The sequence below is a fragment of the Lepisosteus platostomus genome, chromosome 20, assembly GCF_059453375.1.
Source record: "Lepisosteus platostomus isolate fLepPlt1 chromosome 20, fLepPlt1.hap1, whole genome shotgun sequence".
Taxonomy (NCBI): domain Eukaryota; kingdom Metazoa; phylum Chordata; class Actinopteri; order Semionotiformes; family Lepisosteidae; genus Lepisosteus; species Lepisosteus platostomus.
Window position 1 is genome coordinate 17,039,137 of NC_142630.1, and position 19,648 is coordinate 17,058,784.

At 47.2% G+C, this 19,648-nt stretch overlaps 1 protein-coding gene across 1 annotated transcript in view; it reads right to left on the reverse strand.

Annotated features, from left to right (window-relative positions):
* Positions 1 to 6,652, reverse strand: part of cbfb (core-binding factor subunit beta) — a 30,033-nt gene extending 23,381 nt beyond the window's left edge. Inside the window, exons 1-3 of the mRNA XM_088613675.1 lie at positions 6,191 to 6,652; positions 5,370 to 5,456; positions 3,444 to 3,560 (exon numbers count right to left, since the gene is read on the reverse strand). Coding sequence (XP_088469801.1) covers positions 3,444 to 3,560; positions 5,370 to 5,456; positions 6,191 to 6,268 — 282 coding nt within the window. The 5' untranslated portion in view covers positions 6,269 to 6,652. The remainder of the gene's footprint in view (positions 1 to 3,443; positions 3,561 to 5,369; positions 5,457 to 6,190) is intronic.
* Between the last annotated feature and the right edge of the window lie 12,996 nt (positions 6,653 to 19,648).

Consider the following 19,648-nt stretch of genomic DNA (forward strand, 5'->3'; position numbering starts at 1 on the left):
CAGTAAACTCTATTGTGTAAGCCCTTGTCTAGTCTAAAGAACAAGCTTTAACAAAACTATTAGATTTAATTCCTGTGGTCTTCTCTAGGATTACTGTAATTTTCATAATCAAGTCATTCATTTCAAGCCTTCAATTCTTCCCCGCAAGCAAGAATTCTAACACAGAGACACAAAAAGATTTATTGACTTTGTTGTTGGAGTAGGAGGGGACACAGAGGGATCAGGTTTACTGTTTGTGAAGACATCTAAAATTACCAAGCCCTTTAAGGGTTTTCAAGTATTGGGCAAGTTGTCATTTTTGGAGAAGTTTTATTTTTTAAATGAATTCTGCACATTTCTTTAGCAGGAAGGTTCCATCTTCATCTCATGTGCTCCTACTGTCCACAGATTCAGGGGAATAAATCCACATTTCTGGATGTATAACCTACATCGTCCCCTTAAAGAAGACCACATACAGCCACTCTGAAAAAGAGCTCTGCTGAAACAGCGCAGGCACGATGGGTTGCAAATTCAAGAGACAGTGGCCAACCCGTTAAATTTGATCAATCCTTACAGAATCTCAGCTTCAACCTCAACACCCCAGCATCTCCAGTTTCTAGCAGATCCAGTTAACTAAATAATAAACAATTTAAGATTAAAGGATTTTTTTCAAGAATAATACAAATCCCACACACCCTTTCCTTCAAGGAACATGCTCAGACCTTCAGACAGAGGGCCCCTGAGTCTGAACCACAGCCGAAATTCCAAGCTGCTGTACAGCAGAGCCGGGGGCAGCAGACAGTGGAGCAGGAGACGGGAGACAGTCAGAGCATCATGGAGCAAAGGGTGCTGGATACTGTTAGACAGTTTGCAAATTCAACTAGATACAGTCCCTCCCGTCTCACTGTAATTAAGACTGTGAAAAAAATGGTCATGTTTTTTTAAGTAAAAGTTTTCCCTCTGTAAAAATGCAGCCCAGTCACATTGTGATTTTATATGAGAAGATTTTCAATTAAGGAATATTTATATTTCCGTTTATCTTCTGTATCCATCCAATTCCATACACACAGTAAATGAACACACATCACAGGGGACTCATTAATACAAGCAGGGCTCAGTCTGAGCCGGTGTACTTAAAAGACAGTCCACTGAACACAGGCCTCTGCAAGAGAGATTAGAATTGAGGCAGACCTGTATCAATACATGCCTCTCCGAGAGTGATCAGAACCAGATCAATATGTGCCTCTCTGGGAGCAAACGGAATCTAGGAGGAACCAGATCAATAGGTGCCTTTCTGAGAGAGATCAGAATTGAGGCAGAACTGGATCAATAGGTGCCTCTCCAAGAGTGATCAGAACAGGATCAATATGTGCCTCTCCGAGAGCGATCAGAACAGGATCAATACATGCCTCTCCGAGAGAGATCGGAATCGACGCAGAACCGGATTAATACATGCCTCTCCGAGAGAAATCGGAACCAGATCAATATGTGCCTCTCCGAGAGAGATCGGAACCAGATCAATATGTGCCTCTCCGAGAGTCATCAGAACCAGATCAATATGTGCCTCTCTGAGAGCGATTGGAATCGAGACAGAACTTGCCAATATGTGCCTCTCCGAGAGCGATCAGAACCGGACCAATCCAGGAGGAAGCGGGTCAATACGTGTGACTAGACCAGACCAGGCAGGAGAGCAGGAGGAGGCTGCCGGACAGGGCTCCCACAGCTCCCTCTCCAGGCCCTGTGACCACTGAAATTAACCTCCCACAGCTGGTCTGCATTAGCTTGTTGTGACACTCCGACCCTGTGCTTAACTGCTCCTGCAGCGGGGTGCTTGTGGAAGAGACGCTCCTGCGATAATACTGCTGCCATGTGGTTGGGGGGGGCAGCCAAGTTTTAACAGGACCAATTCCTCTGCCAGCGAATTTCGAACAGCGGAGGAAAGGAAAGTGGAATTTAATACAGCTCCTTCAGCCTCCACACACACACAGAACCCACCACGTCAGATGGGACATTCTGCTGCTTACAGAGTCAAGGAACTGCTTCTCTTGTTTTTCAGACAGCAGGAAAGACAGCAGATTCGAACCCAGGAGGGGGAGCCGAAGTAGGCGACTTGCGCACTGAAGGAATCGCACGCCTTTTCCAAACTCACAGCACCTCGCCACAGCTGGGCCTGCACGGCTTCGCAGTGCCCTCACAAAACCACAAGGAATAAATCAAGATGCCCCGGAGAAGAAAAATGCAAGCCTACTCTAAATACCTAAGCAACGAGGGGAGAACACTGCCCCCCTCTCGCGCTCCAATAAATGAATTCATTTTGAAACGTCGGCGCCAATGAATGCAGCCTTCACAGAGGGAGCGAGCGAGCAGCCACAAACTCCAGCGCGTCCAGCGGCCCACAGAGCGGGGAGCCGCCCTCACGCTGGAGAGCCTCCTGTTCCCAGCGGGGACAGTTCCAGCTCCGTCCCACGGAGCTGCGGGCGAGGCCAACCTGCCGGGCTGAACCCCGCCCTTTGGCGACCCTCTCTCCCCCTCGGGCTGTGCTAGGAAGCCTCAGGAATAACAGAGCGAGGAGCAGAGGCTTCATGCTGGCTGCCCTGTGTATTTCTATTAGAGGCCTGGCTGTAGTAAATAATCTTGCTTTAAGCCCCAGTTGTGTCTCACCTCAAGAGCTCAGCGGTCGGGCCTGGTTAGTACTTGGACAGTGGACAGCCTGGAAGCACAGTGGTCACCACTGCTGCCTCACAGCCCCACAGCCGTGGGTTCTAATCCGGCGTGACAAACCTATCTGTGTGGAGTTTGCATGTTCCCCCCATGCCAGAGTGAGTTTGCACCAGACGCTCTGGTTTCCTCCTGCCTCCCCCAGACACGCGGGTTCGACGGGATATCCCCCCCCTACAGCAAGCGCTGACGGTGCCTCTAGAGAGAAGCCAAGCCCAGACGAACAGGCCGGGCCACCTCCCCTTGTCCGTGGGCTTGGCGCTGGGCTGTAGCAGGAGGCCTGGCAGGCTGAGGGCAGGGGGCGGGGAGCGCAGCAGTTTCGGGACTCGAACGCACCTCGAACTCGCCAGCGCTCGGAGCCGAGGCGCACGGTCACGTTTACGGGGAAACCGCGTTTTAAAAAAGCTCTTAGATCTGAAAGAATGCAGTATCTCGCCGATAAGGTCCCATATAACAACTAAGGTCGCCGGTTGTATTAAAATACAGCAACGATAGCCCCCCAACCCCGACTTCCCAGGTCCAGCTGCCCGCCTGTGACGGACGCTCCGCGAGCTGCCGACACTCCCACAGGGATAAGACAGGAGCACCGGGAGCCTCGCGCCCGGGATGTCAGGTTCCGAGGCAGGACGCTGGCGGGTGGAGAGCAGATTAGCGAAAAGCTCCAAGCAGGCGGGTGTGAGGTGACGCCTGGGGACCGACGGAGGAGCGATTCTCGGGAAGAGAATTCCCGGCGGGCGGAGGGTTACCTTCCCGGTCTCGCGCTCGAAGTCCACGTACTCGCGGCTGGGAGCCTGTCGCTGGTCTCCGTGCAGGTTCGCCGGGAAGAACTGCAGGGAGAGGTTGGTTCCTGTCGCCACAAAAGCCTTTTAGAAAAATCAATACAAACAGGATCAGAAGCTGAACGAGATATAAATTATGCAGTCAAGTCATTTATTTTTTACATCATTGAGAGCCACGAGCCAGCAGCCTTCAGAGAGCACCAGAAAAACACTCCAGAGTCATCATTTTCTTTTTAAATATCGAGTTTCAAACATCTGATTCTATTTTACCAACATTCACCACTGGCTGCAAGGGACACAGGATACTGCCGTAAGAAAAAAAAATCAATATATTATTTTAAATTAGTCCTTCTGCTGACATTAATAACCGGGAGTCTGAAAGCCTGGCGCTGTGCTCGAAGTATGATCCAGACTGCGCATCTGGAAATAAAAACGTATACACTTCTTTTTTTTAATATCACTTTGAAAACCCCCCAACAAATCTAGCTTTGTTTCTTGTAATCGAACGTACCTGAATCCAGCCCTTTTGAGTCTGCAATCTGGTGATTTGTGTTCAGAAAAAGAGGTGTGGAAATCATTTAGCTTTAACCTAGATGTTTTTTTTTAAATAAACGGGGGGCATCTCTCAAGGGAACAAAGAGCAAACACTAAGCAGACCTGTCCTGTATAATGAAAACTGGATTTAATATACGTCAGTAGGGAAGTGTGGCAGGTTCATTCAGTAGGCTTCACAGCTTGTTCGCGGCAAGTCAGCCCCCTGTGGATAATTATCTCTGAGAAAGAGCAGGGGCTGTACTTGAAACAAAAGACCACAGTGACACGGTGCCACCTCGCTCGGAGCCGGAGTGGCCAGGGCGCTGGGCTTTCAGAGCGAGAAGTCGACTTTCACACTTCCACGCCAGGTCATCTTTCGCTCTCAGTAAAGAAATGGAGCTCCGAGTAGCATTTGCATTAAGCAAATCGCTTTCATTTAGTGCCAGGCTTTATCCAGCAGTACTTTCTTACTTTCTCTCCAATTCAGTGCGCTTTCAGATACACAGCGCCTGAACAAGAAACTGTTGATCATTACGTCATCCACGGAGTATTGATTAAAAAAAAACTCTCCCTGGAAATATTCTTCATCCAGAGACAAAACTCAATCCAATAATGCCGGTTTATATTAATGGCTGCAACATGAAACTAGGATCAACATCGCGACACGGCAGGTTTTTAAAATACTTCAGCGGCAGGTTGCTGAAGACTCTCGTTGTGCCACTTGGACACACCTGGACATGACCCGCTTTCCAATCGCTTCCCCAGTCGCCCCGCGGTTCAAAGACTGGTTACTGTGTCGTGTCTCGGAGCGGAAATAAGAGATCCTTAAGAAGCCACGTAAACAAATGTGAATTTTGTTATATTATTGCTAATAATAATATTAGAATTATAATAATAATTACTATTATGATCATAATAGTACCCTGTTTACTGTTTCTGGTCCCACAAAAGCAGCCACACCAACCTTCTCGACACCCAGTTATTTTGCACCTATAGCTCATGAGTACAGGGTCCGCACTGGGCCGTCAGATCCGTCAGTCTGGACTTCTCCGTCATGTGTGTGCTGAGCAACACCGTATAATAAAGCTACAGGGGTCTAATTACGAAAGAGTCCTGTAAATATCGAAGGAAGGAGGAGACGAATGATGTGTTAAGACCAGTCCAGACATAATTCATTCATCGAGCCGCCGTCTCGGCTCTTACAAGGAAACAGCGAAATCCTTTTATTTCCAAGGTTGTGAAAGTTGTGTTAACATTTTCCCGGGCGAATCAGGGTCTTCAGGTCTGTATTCCGATTTTCAAAATCCAGCATCCGCAGGAGGTGCACGGGGAGACGGGTTTAAAGGCAAGCTCACTTACTATTTCTGAACGCCCATCCCGACAGGCGTTCTGGAAACGCGCTTGTCTCTCCTCGTGGGGCCGGTCTCGGAAGCCGGTGTACTTGATCTAGAAGAAGACGGCAGACGGGCAGAAGAAAAACTCAATCAAAGATGCGCGTTGGCGTCTGCCCGAAAACCAGCAGGCAGTCCCTGACCCGTAATTAAATTCTGCGCGATTTCCGCGCTGACAAACAGGGTGCTGTCTCTCTCCCTCACCCACCCCTGCTACCAGGCGTCTCAGGAGCGCTGAGCTCCCGGCTGGGTCTCTTCCTCGGCACCGCGCTGCGCAGACACGGAGCCAAGCTCCCCGCAGGAAGCGCACGGCATCTGCCTCGCTCAGTCCGTCTCTCCGGCCACATTTCCCACCCTCCCTCCACTGGAGGCTTTTAAAAATAACCTTTGACTCGCGCGGTCTTCTTCAGGATATCCACAAACATTACCAGGAAAACCTCACGCTTAATAAACACTACTAGACAGTCGCCTGAGTACGCACAGAACGAAAGGGTCATGTTAGCAAGCCAGACTACGACGGCTAGACCATTCCCATCGCCCGTTTCAAACAGGAAGTTTATTGCGAAAACAGCACATTTCCACTGATTCAACACAAACACACTCCAGCAGACATCAAAGCTCACGCGGTTAAGTCACATTTAAAAGAGCAAAATCCCACGCTCATCTCCCACCGGGCGCAGGGCAAGACGTACAGCCCCCGTCCCCCAAACTTCAGCGTGATGCTGCACTGAAAGCGAGCATCTTTTCCGCCACTTCAGCACAGATGTGTTCACTGAAATACTTGCTCACCTCGCACTCCCGGCTCAGTTTCCTGAAGAACTCCTCGTTTTCAAACTTGCTCCTCTGATCGGGGACCACTCGGGGCATCTTTACAATTATTCACCCCCCCCAAAAAAATGAGAGGAAAAGAAAACCGATTCGAGCGCCAGAGAAAGCTATGCAACTCTCCCAGATCCCGCTTCTAAACTTTCTTCCTTCCTCTCGTGTGAGGTAAGGTACAGTCCGCTCTGTGTGAGGGGTTCCCGCGGGGCGCCGCGCTCAGCCCCCCAGTCCGAGAGAGTGTCGGGTCGGTTTGGTGCCTGGCTAGGCTACCCCTCACGTCCAGCGTGTGCGCCCGTCCTCCTTCAACAACGATGCTGGCTCTCCGCGTTTTTTCCCCGTAACCGTCTCTCTGCGCAGCTCAGCTCGAAGTTACTTCCTGGCTCCTCCGAGTCGTACTTACGACTGCACACCCAGGGCTCCCCCCATTCACAATTCTCACTCCGCTCCGCTGTGCGCAGGCGCGCTCCCCCTGGCGTGTCGCCGCGCGCAAGCGTGTCCAGCGCGGCAGCCTGCCTGCTCGAGAGCCGCGCGGGGCGGCGATTGTGCTGCTGCAACTACTAATAATTTAATAATAACGTGTGTTCCACCAAGCTTCTGAATCTTCAGAATCGAGATACTGGGCACATCGTGTCTTGGTTTCATTTTATTTTAAGAAAAGATTAATATTTGATTTTTAAAACATTCTGTTTCACGTCCGCTCAGAGAATCTGTAACAAAATCTCTTCTAATGATATGACGCCTTTTAGATGCTAATACATGCTAAGTTTTATTTAGCAAATCTTGTTAAATATTTTTTTCCGAACTCGTATTTTTCTACCATTGTGTTCATGGTCTCAGCGTACTACGGGTTATGTTTTTCGTGCATGCGCTAGAAAAGCATTGGGGGTCTTCCTGAGTTGTTTCTGTGCCATTCGGAAACATTCGTCTTCTAACGAAGTGCGAGACAGCGCGCCTACCTGCCCACGGGAAAAAAAACGTTATTTACATGTTGAACTCATTCAAATAAAGCACAGGTATCGACAAGCCCGATTCGGTGGAGTGTTCTCCTTCTGTACCCGTCGAAGCATGACAATTTTCGGGTGTTGTGACGGTAGTTTGTGTTCCCTTTTACAAATCTTGTGTTATCGTTCATATTGTCGTGTGTTTTCTTGCTAGAGATACGAAACTGTCTCCCCGGACTGTGATCCTCCTAACTGGGCTCTGAGCTCGATAAAGGTGGAGGAGACTCTCCTTTGAATGACGTGATTTTCTAACTAAAGCCCTAACAATTATATATAGTGCTTTTCTGCACACTCCACTATACTTTACAGGTAATGGGGATCCCCTCCACCACCACTAGTGTGCAGCCCCACCTGGATGATGTGACAGCAGCCATAGTGCGCCAGAACACTCACCACACGCCAGCTCTCAGTGGGGAGGAGAACAGAGTGATGAAGCCAGTTCATAGATGGGGATTATTAGCTGGCCATGATTGGTAACACCCCTACTCGTTTCAAGAAATGCCCTGGGATTTTTAATGACCACAGAGAGTCAGAACCCCATTTTTATGTCTCATCTAAACTTTTTAACAGTATAGTGTCCCCGTCATTATACTGGGGCATTAGGACCCACACAGACCACTTTACTGGTCCCATTAAAACCTCTTCCACCAGCAACCTTAGTTTTTCCCAGGAGTCTCCCATCCAGGTACTGACCAGGCTCACACCTGCTGAACTCCAGTGGGCTGCCAGTTGTGAGCTACAGGGTGACATGGTTGCTAAGGCACTGTGATAGCCTTACAGAACATTCTGGATACGCCTACCAAAGATAATAAGTTACTTAATTGACCACTAAGGGTGGAACAAAAAAAAGACACCAGTATGGCTGTCCAGGAATTGACACAACTGATGTCAGGTGTTGGCAGCAATATCTTAACAGAGATATCAGAAAATGGTCTTCCAATGAGCTGTCAGGTGTGAGATCTAGATCTGCTTTTTCCACGGCACTGTCTTTGGCCCTGTCTCCTGTGAGACAGTGACATCTAGGGCCACACAATGAGTGCAGGAGGTCTGTGCTGTGTTTTATCTGTGGAAAAGGAGAAGTTGCTAAAAGCAGAAGTGTAACTTAGATGTCAGAAGTGTGGAGTTTGCAGTTCTCTTCTCTGATGTCAGAGCGTATCAGAGACCAGGCGTGTGGCCCCGAGTCAAGGCTGAGGCTGCCTGAGATGAGCTCTGCAGCCCAGGGCTTAGTATCTTGGCAAGGCAGAGCTGATTGGATGGAGAAAGGACCAGGGTGAAGGACAAGGTCCCGGGGCCCTAAAGCAATCCATCCTCGAGTTAAATGGGTTTGCAAGGACTCTCAGTCTGACATTGGGAAAAGGAGCCAAAAGATTTTGTCCAGGACTGTATCATGAACATGATGAGAACATCTCATTGAGGTCGCTGACATGTCAGTTTTGGATGTTTTTTTATGAACCAATTTTTCTTTCTTTAATAAATAAAAAGCACAAGAAGAAGATTTCTTTCTGTGTTGAAAACGTGTTTTTCTTTCTTCACAAGACTGGGTCACTGTCAGAGCTGATTTCCCAAAGGCCGTTAACGAAATACCGTGGAACAGATCTCCCTGGCAGCTGCGCTAACTAGACCTCTCACTACAGCACAGCAGACATTTCCACTTTGTTTTCTCCTGACATGAAAAAATAAGAAGAGCTCAGTTTTTTTTTCAGATCAGTGTTTTTCCGGTGATTATTTATTTAAAGATTCCTGACTTAGAAGTATGAAGTAAATCGAGTCTGTGTGCTGCACTTGAGCAGAACAATCTGGAGTTGGTGTTTGAGATGTGTCGGGGGGAGAGAGGGGAAATTAGATTGGATAAAGATCGTGCTGGTACTGCAGAACCGGGCTGTGTGTGTGCACTGGAGGGTAGCGTGTGTCAATACTGATGTGTCTCCTACAGTTTTCTTGTTGTCTGAGACCACTGCTCCTCCAGAACAATCAGCAATTAGGGAGAGGGTGTGTAGTCCTCACATGACACAGGTGCTGACACGTGGAAACATCATTTTGTTTCCTCAGACGTTTATCCCACCCCCACCCCCCCAGCAAAGGAACCCCCTCGCTTGTTGTTGTATGGTTGCCTTTGGAATTGGAGGCAGCTTGCTTTCTGCAGAATGTTAGGCTGTTTCTCGTGCTGTGTAAGTGGGTCCTCTCCGCAGGCAGCTCGGGGTGGGTGTTGTCCCGCTGTGAAGATGGTCTTGCCAGCTGATTGCAGGAACAGGAAGGGCCAGGGGCAAGCCAGAGTACCTCCTCCTCGCAGCATGGCATGCTCTGGCACTCTGATCTCCGGTCTCTGCTGTTAATAAATCTGTTAAAAGGCGGCCTAGAGCACTGCCAAATAGTGCATTTAAGTGCTTTAATAGCACCACAAAATGCTTATTAATTAATTAACATTTTTGTGGTCTAGAGCACTAGTTTTGACAAAGCACTTAAAAGAGCTGATGCTAGATGTCTGTTTGAATTGTTTTCAGTAGAATGGTTATTGAGCCATTGCTGTCTGTCTGCGTTTCTCTCGCCCTCCTTCTCTGGTTCTCTGCCTCTGGATCCTCACTATAATTTATTCCCTACAGATTGTCATTTGTGAGAAAGTCGCATTTCCATATTAAATATTCCATGAGCCCTAGCCAGACAACAAGAGCTCTTCACTCTCTGCTGACTAAACACCTTCCTTGAGTTTTCTACAGGCCCGGTCGTCATTTATATCACTTTTAAATAATGTGTTTGTGAAATCAGAAAAAAAAATGTTGTTTCTTCCCAAGCCAGCACTACAATTATCAGAATGTCATTTCAGAATTCTACAAGTTGGAACATAGTTGCTTGAGCTAAAGCTACAACAACAACACAACTTGAGAAATATTCGACATAATAACAGTTTACTTTCCTGATGCACTGTTAGCCTCATGGTGAGCTCTGTCCTCACACACAGCTTTCCAAACCTCGGGTCCACCACCTTGAGCATTCAGTAAAGAACCCAGTTTCTTAGTGAAACTGAAAGATTCTTCAGCTAGTTCATTGCCTAGCAGATAAGAAACTAAACTGCTGTGAGACTGTAGTGTTTGTCCGTGGAGTCTCTGTGCTGTGTCTGGTTTATTTATACCCTCTTGCATTGTGTTTCTACACCTCGAAGGATATTTAAATATAGCAAAAACATCATCAAAATAAATTAACAAAAACAGTCGTCCTGCATGTTGTTTGTCTTCTGTCATGTGTCTCTCCCTCCCCCCGCTGGTCTCTGACTGTGGGGGTCTCCTGTCCTGGCCAGGTCTAGGGGAACACAGACTGCACCCCTTCACCTGGAAAGGCCTTTTGGGGGGCAAACCTGTCTACTAGAATCTGGCCAGTGTGCTGCATTTTTTATTCAAAACCCCAATATCACACATTCCTTTTATTTCAGCATTTTAGAACATGAACTGCTCTCTGGTGTGTCTTGTTATCCAGAACGTGCTGTAGAGCTTGTGTGTGCCTACAGAGCAGATCAATCAAGCAGACTGATCAAGGAGTACCCGTCTGTCCTCGTGTCGGGCTGTCCTGGAAGCTGCTGATACTCAGAGCCTTTTCCCTGAACAGACACACGCAGTACTGCTCCTCATCTGGTGGGCTATCGGACTGGATCTCCCCCCGTCCGATGTTCTGACAGCTTCGGAAGCTCCGGTGGTGCCGGCCGGGAGCCTGGAGCCCTGGCAGCACTGCGCCCCTGGCCCGTCAGTGTGAGGAGAGCCAGGTGCCAGGCGCCTGCTGATCTCATTATCGTTGACCGAACGGCTCGGCCTTCAGGCTTCTGAAAAACAGCAGACGCCTCCAGACTGGGACACAGAGGACCCCTGGGTGTCCTTGGAGAGAAGGGGAACTTGGTCGCAGGCGGGTGTGTTTCCTCAGTAGCTCCTCGTAGCGATACATGTAATGACTCCAGAGTAGAGCACAAGTTTCTTATTACAAGAAAAAAACTTTATTTTATATAGCGCCTTTGAACGTGGCTTCTCAAAGTGCTATACAGAACAATAACCAAAAAAAACAATATATACACAGTGAGAGGAGATAATGCAGAATACAGAAGGAGCAGAGGGGTAAAGAACAGAACCAGTTAAGTAAAGGCTCTTCTAAAGAAGGTTTTGAGTCTGGATTTGAAGGAGTTCAGAGAAGGTGACTCTCTGATATCCCTGGGGAGAGAGTTCCAGAGCTTGGGGGTGCAGCAGGAAAAGCCCTGTCACCCCTCGAGTGTAGACGGGCTTGGGGGACAGATAAGAGACCAGAATTAGAAGACAGAAGGTTGTGAGATGGGGTGTAGGGCAATAGCAGCTCAGACAGGTACTGAGGCACCAAGCCAAGCAGAGCCTTAGAGGTGAGCAGGAGGATTTTGAAGTCGACACAAAACCTGACAGGAAGCCAGTGCAAGGACTCCAGGATAGGAGTGATGTGATCATTTATTAAACTGGGGGTCCGTAATGAGGGGCCAGACGGCACACTGGCATCCTGCTCGGGAACAGTGAAGCCAGGTCGCGCCTGCCTGATGTATCTTGCGAGCGGTCCAGCGCCTGCGGGCTCCGCTGTGACACAGGACCGCTCCCCGTGAAGTAGCGACTCCTACGCTTGAGCAGCAGCCGGAAGCGCCGCTGTTTTACTGATCGTAAAGAGGTCTGTAAACATCACATCAAATCCCCACAGCCTGGTACGAGCTAGATGATGGATTTTACCCGCTTTTCACTTTTTCCATGAAACCAATGAAAACCAAATAAAAAAAAAAACTTGGACAACCTAATTACCGTTCGGGTTCCACTGCACAGATGCAAAACAAACAAGGAAGTGCCGTAACTCCTATAACAACAACAATCATCAATTCAGAGTGGGAACCAGCGAGCGGCAGGACAGAACCAGCAGGCAGGCAGCACTGACCTCGCTATTGACTCCTCCTGCGTGACCTGTGTTTACAGCTTTCACAGAATAGAACACGACATCAGGGCTTGGGAATCGAGAGGCGGCAGTCAAAATAAAGATTGCTCAACTCCGGGGGTAATTATGTTACTGAGTCCCTTCTCAGCAACAGAGCAGACGGCGGCGAAGCCAGCGCGCAGGCTGGCGCAGGGGGCGAGAGGAGATGCCCGTGTGTAGGGTGTCACCGGGCCAGTCAGTCAGTCTGACGCTGAGCGGGTCTGCGCTAAACCCCAGGAAAGAAAATAGCACAGCTCAGACTCCCTGTCTTCAGGCATAATCTCTGAAGTCCTAGGAAATAAATACTGCGATACGAGACTGCCATTTAAAAGCATACACCCCCCCCCCCCCTTCAGTGGGACTATTTTTTCATCTTCTATTTTCTCCCGAGAGCTCGAGGGGGACAGACACGCGAGGTCCTGCAGGAGGCGTGCGTGGGCTGTGGGAACACGAGTCGCCCACCCTCCCTGCAGTCAAGAGTTAACTGCTGGATCCAGCATGAGACGTTTCGCAATACGTGATTTATGGAATAATTGTTTGTCATAAACAAACGCTCTCGTCTCATCCATTTTCTGTGCCAGGCGAGGGCTGATCGAAGACAATGGATGCTCCAGTAAGATGTGAAATCGTTGTATAATATTCACCGCCTGTTAGCAGATAATCACATTATTGTGCTACCCCAGGTGCCAGGGTCACATAAAATGCAAATGCAGAAGGAGACGAATGTATGAAGTAAAACCCGTAACTCCGACCGTGTAGTTTCTCCTCCTGCAGCGGCTGCTGGCAGGCGGCGCTCAGCGGTGGAGGGCTCGCGCTGCTCGGAGGGGGGGGGCTGCTTTCCTTGGCGCACAGACGGTCACCTCCAGGAGGGGGCGCCATTGCCAGTACTTTCCGGCGTTTTCTCTGGCGACTAGAGCGAATTGGACGTCATTCATTTTTCGACCTACGAGAAATGTAAAATAGTATTTAGAATGCTTAGCATGACGATGAATGGTCAGCAGCATCTATACTTACCGTTTTACTACTGCACATTTTAAACGTAGTAGGATACAATTAAGTATTCTTCTATTTTACACGTTGAACATTATTTTTAGATGTCATTTTCTTTTGTAAATATTAATGTAAAACATTGTGTGGTAGTTTGAGTCTGAAGTCATATAAAAGGGGACGCCGGCCCATCTCAGACCACACACGACTGATCACACAGGGACATTTCAGTAACACCGGTTTGTTTAACCTTTGCCAGCTTGTCACGGAAGCTAGGAAGAAACGAGCTGCTGCAGAGAATCCACACAAACACGGGGGGAACATGCAGACTCCACACAGAAGAGTCTGGGACTGTGAGGCGGCAGCAAGAGATGTCCTGCAGATGTCCAAGATGTTCTCAGCAATTTTTAAAGGGGATTTTTATTGATCAGGGAGAACACGACGGAATAGATGGATCAAAATCAGTGCATTTTCAGCAGCGGGTGATTGCAGAGATTAATGCACCCTTGTCCCCTTTTATCTTTATGCTCATCAAAAACCGTGACCTGCTGTCCTGGACAATTGGGTGAAAGAAGCATAGAAATATGTGTGATTGGCTGTCCTGCATTTCCACCTTTTCTGACAAAAATAAATAATGAAAAAGAAAAAAAAATGAAATCATGCTAATCGGTGCCTGCAGGACTGAATAAAAATAGCAGAGCAGAGACACGCACACACGCGCGTGCACACACCTCCTGCAGTACGGCTTTCCTCCCCAAACACACACAGACTTGCATAATCATCTCATCAGGGTATAAATTGGGACAGTTGGATCTTTCACAGCATATTTTAGTATTTTTTCACTCATTGGGGTCCATAAGAAGTGGATCCCTGTGGAAAATAAACACCAGGAAGGAAAACAATCTGGATTCCAAGGACAAGGAGTCCAAGGAGAGCAAAACACCGCCACTCACTGACACCTCCGACAGGGAGCTGATAGAAACCTCAATACTGTACATGTGTTGAACACCAACAGCAACATCAAGGTTCATGAACGTAAAGTAAAAGAAATGCAAGTAAAAACAAATCTGGAGAGCTTTGCAAACTGTGTCTGATCCATGAGGCTGAGTCTCAGGTTCTGATGGGAAAAAGACAGGATCGGTTCTCCAGGTCCAACCGTTAAAACACAACACAGTAGCAGTTGTGCTCAGAGTCCGCTGGATGCTGAGAACAGGCGCCTGTGGAGAGCACCAGACTTAGGTTTCCACACACTGGGCAAGCTTATCGTCCTCTGTAGGAGATTAAACAGGAGATTTGAGCATTTTTAAAAGAGATGAGCTTTCCCTGCTTCCTCATTTCTATCCTGGAGGTGGGACATGTCCTATTCCGTCATGATCCTCACTGCCCCAGTGTGAATCTTCACTGCACTGAGTGCAAGACCAGTTACAAATGAGAGGAAAGACAATACAGCCCACCTGGGAAACCATGATGTAAATATTTTGCTTCATTCTGGCAGTTGCTATAATATTTTGTGCCATAAGACTGATTGAATTGTGAAAAGAGTGTTTAACATACACTTGTACAAACTCCTAACTTGTGCAGTGAGGGTCAGTGTCACGCCCTCTGCAGCCAGAGGGCACTCCTTCTCTGTCCTGTCCCTAGTTTCCTGTGCTCTGCTCTCCTTCCAGTGTCTCTTTCTCCCTGGGTCTAAATATTTCTGGGTCACTTATTCTGCTTGGCTCAGCATTGACGTTCAGATGTCCTGAGACCCGCCTAGCACCAGGTCGCTGCTCCGTCTGTGGCCTGAGGGCATAGGTTTCCATACTGCAATTCCAGAACTCTCTGCACCACTGAGCCCGGGCTAACTCCCAGTTCCGCGGCTTCGCATAGGGTCTTTTTCGCTCTCCTGCCATTCCACAGTTTGTCCCTTCCGACATCCGTGACAGTCGGGGTCCGGACTGCAATTGGGAAACATGCCAGTCTCATACAGCACAAAAGCTGATCTTTTATTGCATATATTATAATGATGATATAACTAGTACAATGACTTGTAATGAATACCTGTCTGCGTGTATATCTCAGGCAGGTGCAGTGCAACACTGTTGTTGCTGTATAGACTAGTGCAGCCCTAATAGAAAACTGGTCTGAAAAGCTGTTGCTGGTAATAAAATTGACACAAATCTGCTAGAATCTGCTGTGGGTCACCGTCCTCTTCCTGCCGAGCAGGAGCGCAGATCAAGGCATGGTGCCACACTGGCAGCAAGCTGGACAGTCTGGCGAAAGACAGCAAGAGCACCTCCCCTCCCTGCAGAAGATGTGAAAATGCATGAGATTCACATCATCAGAAAGGGGGCTGCAGCCCTCTCATATTTCAGGGATAGAAAGAATTAGCATTGATGAGTACATTGCGAGGCGCAATAGAAGTAACTTGTGCCCAGTAACTTGTAAAACCTCCAATTTACATTAAAAACTAGATGAAATTGCAAGGTATGCACAGTGCCATATCCTGCGATTCAGAACAAGGCAAGAAAACATCTGGTGACGTGCGGCCCTGTGACACTGTGAACAAGCAGGCTTGTGGATACATCTCTTAATCCACTAGAAATAGTGCTTTCGGTTTTGAGACAGTTTTGCTGGCAGATACTACTTACTTGTATAGAGTAAAAATTGACTGGAGACCTTCTGTCGAGCAGAAGACGAGTTCATTGTATATTCGGGCGAAGAGAAGCTCCCTCCCAGCATCTCCCAGGATCATTCCAACAAGAAAAGTTAAAACTGACCTTTTATTCATTTACTTGATAAGGAATACAAAGAGCTTAAGTCTCAAAAAGAAAAAAAAACTTCAATCTTAATGTATTTCTATTGGTTAAGCAAACTTCTACTTTAATCAGAAGATGTCTACGTAATTTAACTATATCAGTCTTTTCTAAAAGCAGGTAGTTACAATTGGCCTTCTACACAAAAACAATTATTTGGGATTCTTAAAAAAAGCATTCTTTGTGTCTGCAGGCCCCTGGTCTTATCAGCAGCAGATACATTTAATGTTGCAGCTGGTGTTTTGCTTGAACATGCTATACAGAGAAATAATTTTTAACTTTTCACTTTTTTACTCTTTCATGCAGATCACACTGGAAACTTTCTGTGGTAAATTGTCTGCTGCACAAAGAGTACTCATTCGCTTGTACAGCACATTACATCAGCCATTCTAGCGAGTGACTAGCGAGCAGGAAGGGCCACATCATGTCACAATTTGGTGAACTCTCACTCTTGTCATTGGCCAGACCAGGGGTTTGTGATGTTTGTAACATGGCGGCTTACAGTACTTTCACAAAGTTCACAATTTTGTGCTTAATTCAAATTTGGAGAAACTGGGACTGCAGTTCCCCTTAAATATGGGGGGGGGGGGGGAGATATACCCAAGGAAATTTCAGTTTCAACGAGTCTAAACAAGCAGCAGTTTGTGATCACTTTACCACATTTTTCCACTTTCATCTAGTGTGTCCAGATCTTGTCTTTGAGGTCCAGAAACTGCATAATGCTTCCAAAAATGGACATGACTTGTCCAGCACAAGGACATTTTCTAAGCCCTCTCTGGCTGGCCTGATCAAGTGTGGGGTATTGTGAGGTTTTCATGCTGTTGGTACTGTATCTGCCATGCGCACCTCAGTCTCCAGCTCACTGTCACTGCATTAACGACTATTACAGGCAATTACATTAGACATGAATCTTATATAAAAATGTGTGCAAGGTAATTCGGCGACAAGTTAAAAGCACAGAAGAACAGAGTTGTTTCCTACAATTGAAGTAGAAACTGTTATCCTGTTATGCAGAAAATATGAACTAACTGCCTCAGCAGACTTAAGTAAGTTCTCAATCTTGGAGCTCTTTTTTCAAAACGTGTTTTATTGAACATCGAATAACACAAACAAGGGAGAAGAGAAGGATAAGTGACCAAAAACACACACAAAACAATATGCTGCCAGAGTTAATTACAAATATGAGCACAAGTAATATTGCATTTCCACATTATAAGCATTAAAGGAGGGAGAAGCATTAGTGAATATGATATCTACCCAGTATTACTAATAGACTAATTATAAATAAATGTTCTTTTTCCATATAACATCTTGCAAAATATCATTGAGCATCAGACTCTATCTCGGACCTCTGCTTCCGACGACCCGTTCACAACGACAAACTGCAGACTTCCTCTGCCCCTGTCTTTCAAAGTGCTTTCAGCGCCATCTACTGGAAGGAAAAGGATCTACAGGAGAAATTCATATTCCCCACAGGTGTACATTCTAAATATTATTTGGTATGCATTCTACATGCATACATGTGTAATTAAATAAAAAAAAACTTAAGCGGCTTTACCGAAGTGTGATTATGTCTCTGAAGATATTAAGACTAACATACATGACATGCAGTCATGACATTCCTGATCTTTTTGGCCTTTTTTGGAAGACAGCTACTGTAGTCTTGAAAACCACCAGTGAGCTATCTGGAAAAACCGCAGGAGTCAGAATGCTGTTGAAAGGAGATGAAGTTCACAGAGGTCCTTAGTGAGAAGCGAAGGGCTGTGGCACGGGGCAGGGTGAGAAATCTGTCAGCGCAGATGGACTTTCAAACCCAGTAGGGTCACTTTGGGGATCCCTATGTCTTTACCCTCTGTGGGGTCTCTGTGCAGGACTACGTGGAGGACTGATTTACACCCAGATATTATGTGGCACCCCCTCATTCATCTGGTATCCTCTTGTTGTCTTGTATTAGTGGGTGAAGGAAGTTCCTACACAAACAGGCGAAGATGAAATACATAAGTGTGGCCACAAAGCACCTTATTAAACCTCTTTAGTGCCTTTGTGGACCTTCTTAGGAAAGGCCTCTAGGCAGTGAGCTGGACAGACCCTCCCTTGCTTGACAGTAGCTTACTGGCTGAGTTCTTGTTTGCAGCTGCAGCCCCATGCAATCTTTTGCACTGAAGTTGAGCCAATCGTTCAGGAAACCATGTTAATTAAGAAAATGGTCTGTCTGGCTCTGACAATTCTGAGGTCCTGTGTCCACAGCGTCACGCGATGTCCAGTGGCGGCACTGAGGATTTCTGTATTCCTCACTGGACAGAGGTCCTGGTTAATATTCTGAGTGCTGTGTCTGGTCAACCAGACCAGCAGCCATATCACCCTGCAACTCACAACTGGCAACCCACTGAAGCTAAGCAGGCGTGAGCCTGGTCAGTACCTGGATGGGAGACCTCCTGGGAAAAACTAAGGTTGCTGCTGGAAGAGGTGTTAGTGGGGCCAGCAGGGGGCGCTCACCCTAAGGTCTGTGTGGATCCTAATGCCCCAGTATAGTGACGGGGACACTATACTGTAAACAGGCACCGTCCTTCGGATGAGACGTAAAACCGAGGTCCTGACTCTCTGTGGTTATTAAAAATCCCAAGGCGTTTCTCGAAAAGAGTAGGGGTGTTACCCCGGCGTCCTGGCCAAATTTCCCATTGGCCCTTACCAATCATGGCCTCCTAATAATCCCCATCTATGAATTGGCTGCATTACTCTGCTCTCCTCCCCACTGATAGCTGATGTGTGGGGAGCGTTCTGGCGCACTATGGCTGCCATCGCATTATCCAGGTGGGGCTGCACACTGGTGGTGGTGGAGGGGAGTCCCCATTACCTGTAAAGCGCTTTGAGTGGAGTGTCCAGAAAAGAGCTATATAAGTGTTATATAATTAATTAACCCTTCCCAGATGTCGAGGCCCTGACAGTTCAGCGGGGTGGCGGGGGGGAGAGGGCTCTAGTCTTTGGCTGGACTTACTCCACAGGAATATTACACAACAGGAAGGCGGAACAGGACAGGGCAACAAGGGGCCATCCGCAGTCTCTGGGGCCCTCACAATCTCGTTATTAATGAAGTTAAAAGCAGGCTTAAGCTCAGGAGATGGTATGCTGGTGCTCAAATGACAGCTCACAAGCATGTTGCACTTTGGAAGGATGCTAATCTCAACAGATACATGATCCATTAGGAAATGAAACAAATCTTTCACAGGCGGTGTTTGTTTTTTAAATAAACATAATGATTTTTTGATTCATTCAGATATTCATCCATTTGCTTTCCCTGGATTTTAATGTAGATAACAGAGAATGGAAAGAGGATGAACCTAGCCTTAATTTCCAGTATTGTTAGAAAGATAGATACTTCATTGTCCACTACCGTGGACATTTGTCCTTGGTTTCTCCCATAAAATTGCAAAACACACAAGCATAACATACAAGTCACATGAAATCACATTAAATCACAACAACAATATGTGATACATAAATTAATAAATAGGTAGTGGGGGCACTACATCTACATTCATTCATTGAGCAGTTTTATCGTACAAGGGACAAAGATTCTTATAAATGTTTTTATTTGAATTCGGTCCCCTATACCTTCTCCCTGATGGGAGCATTGCGAATCGAGATTGCAGAGGGTGTGTGAAATCAGCTTTGATGTCCCTGGCATT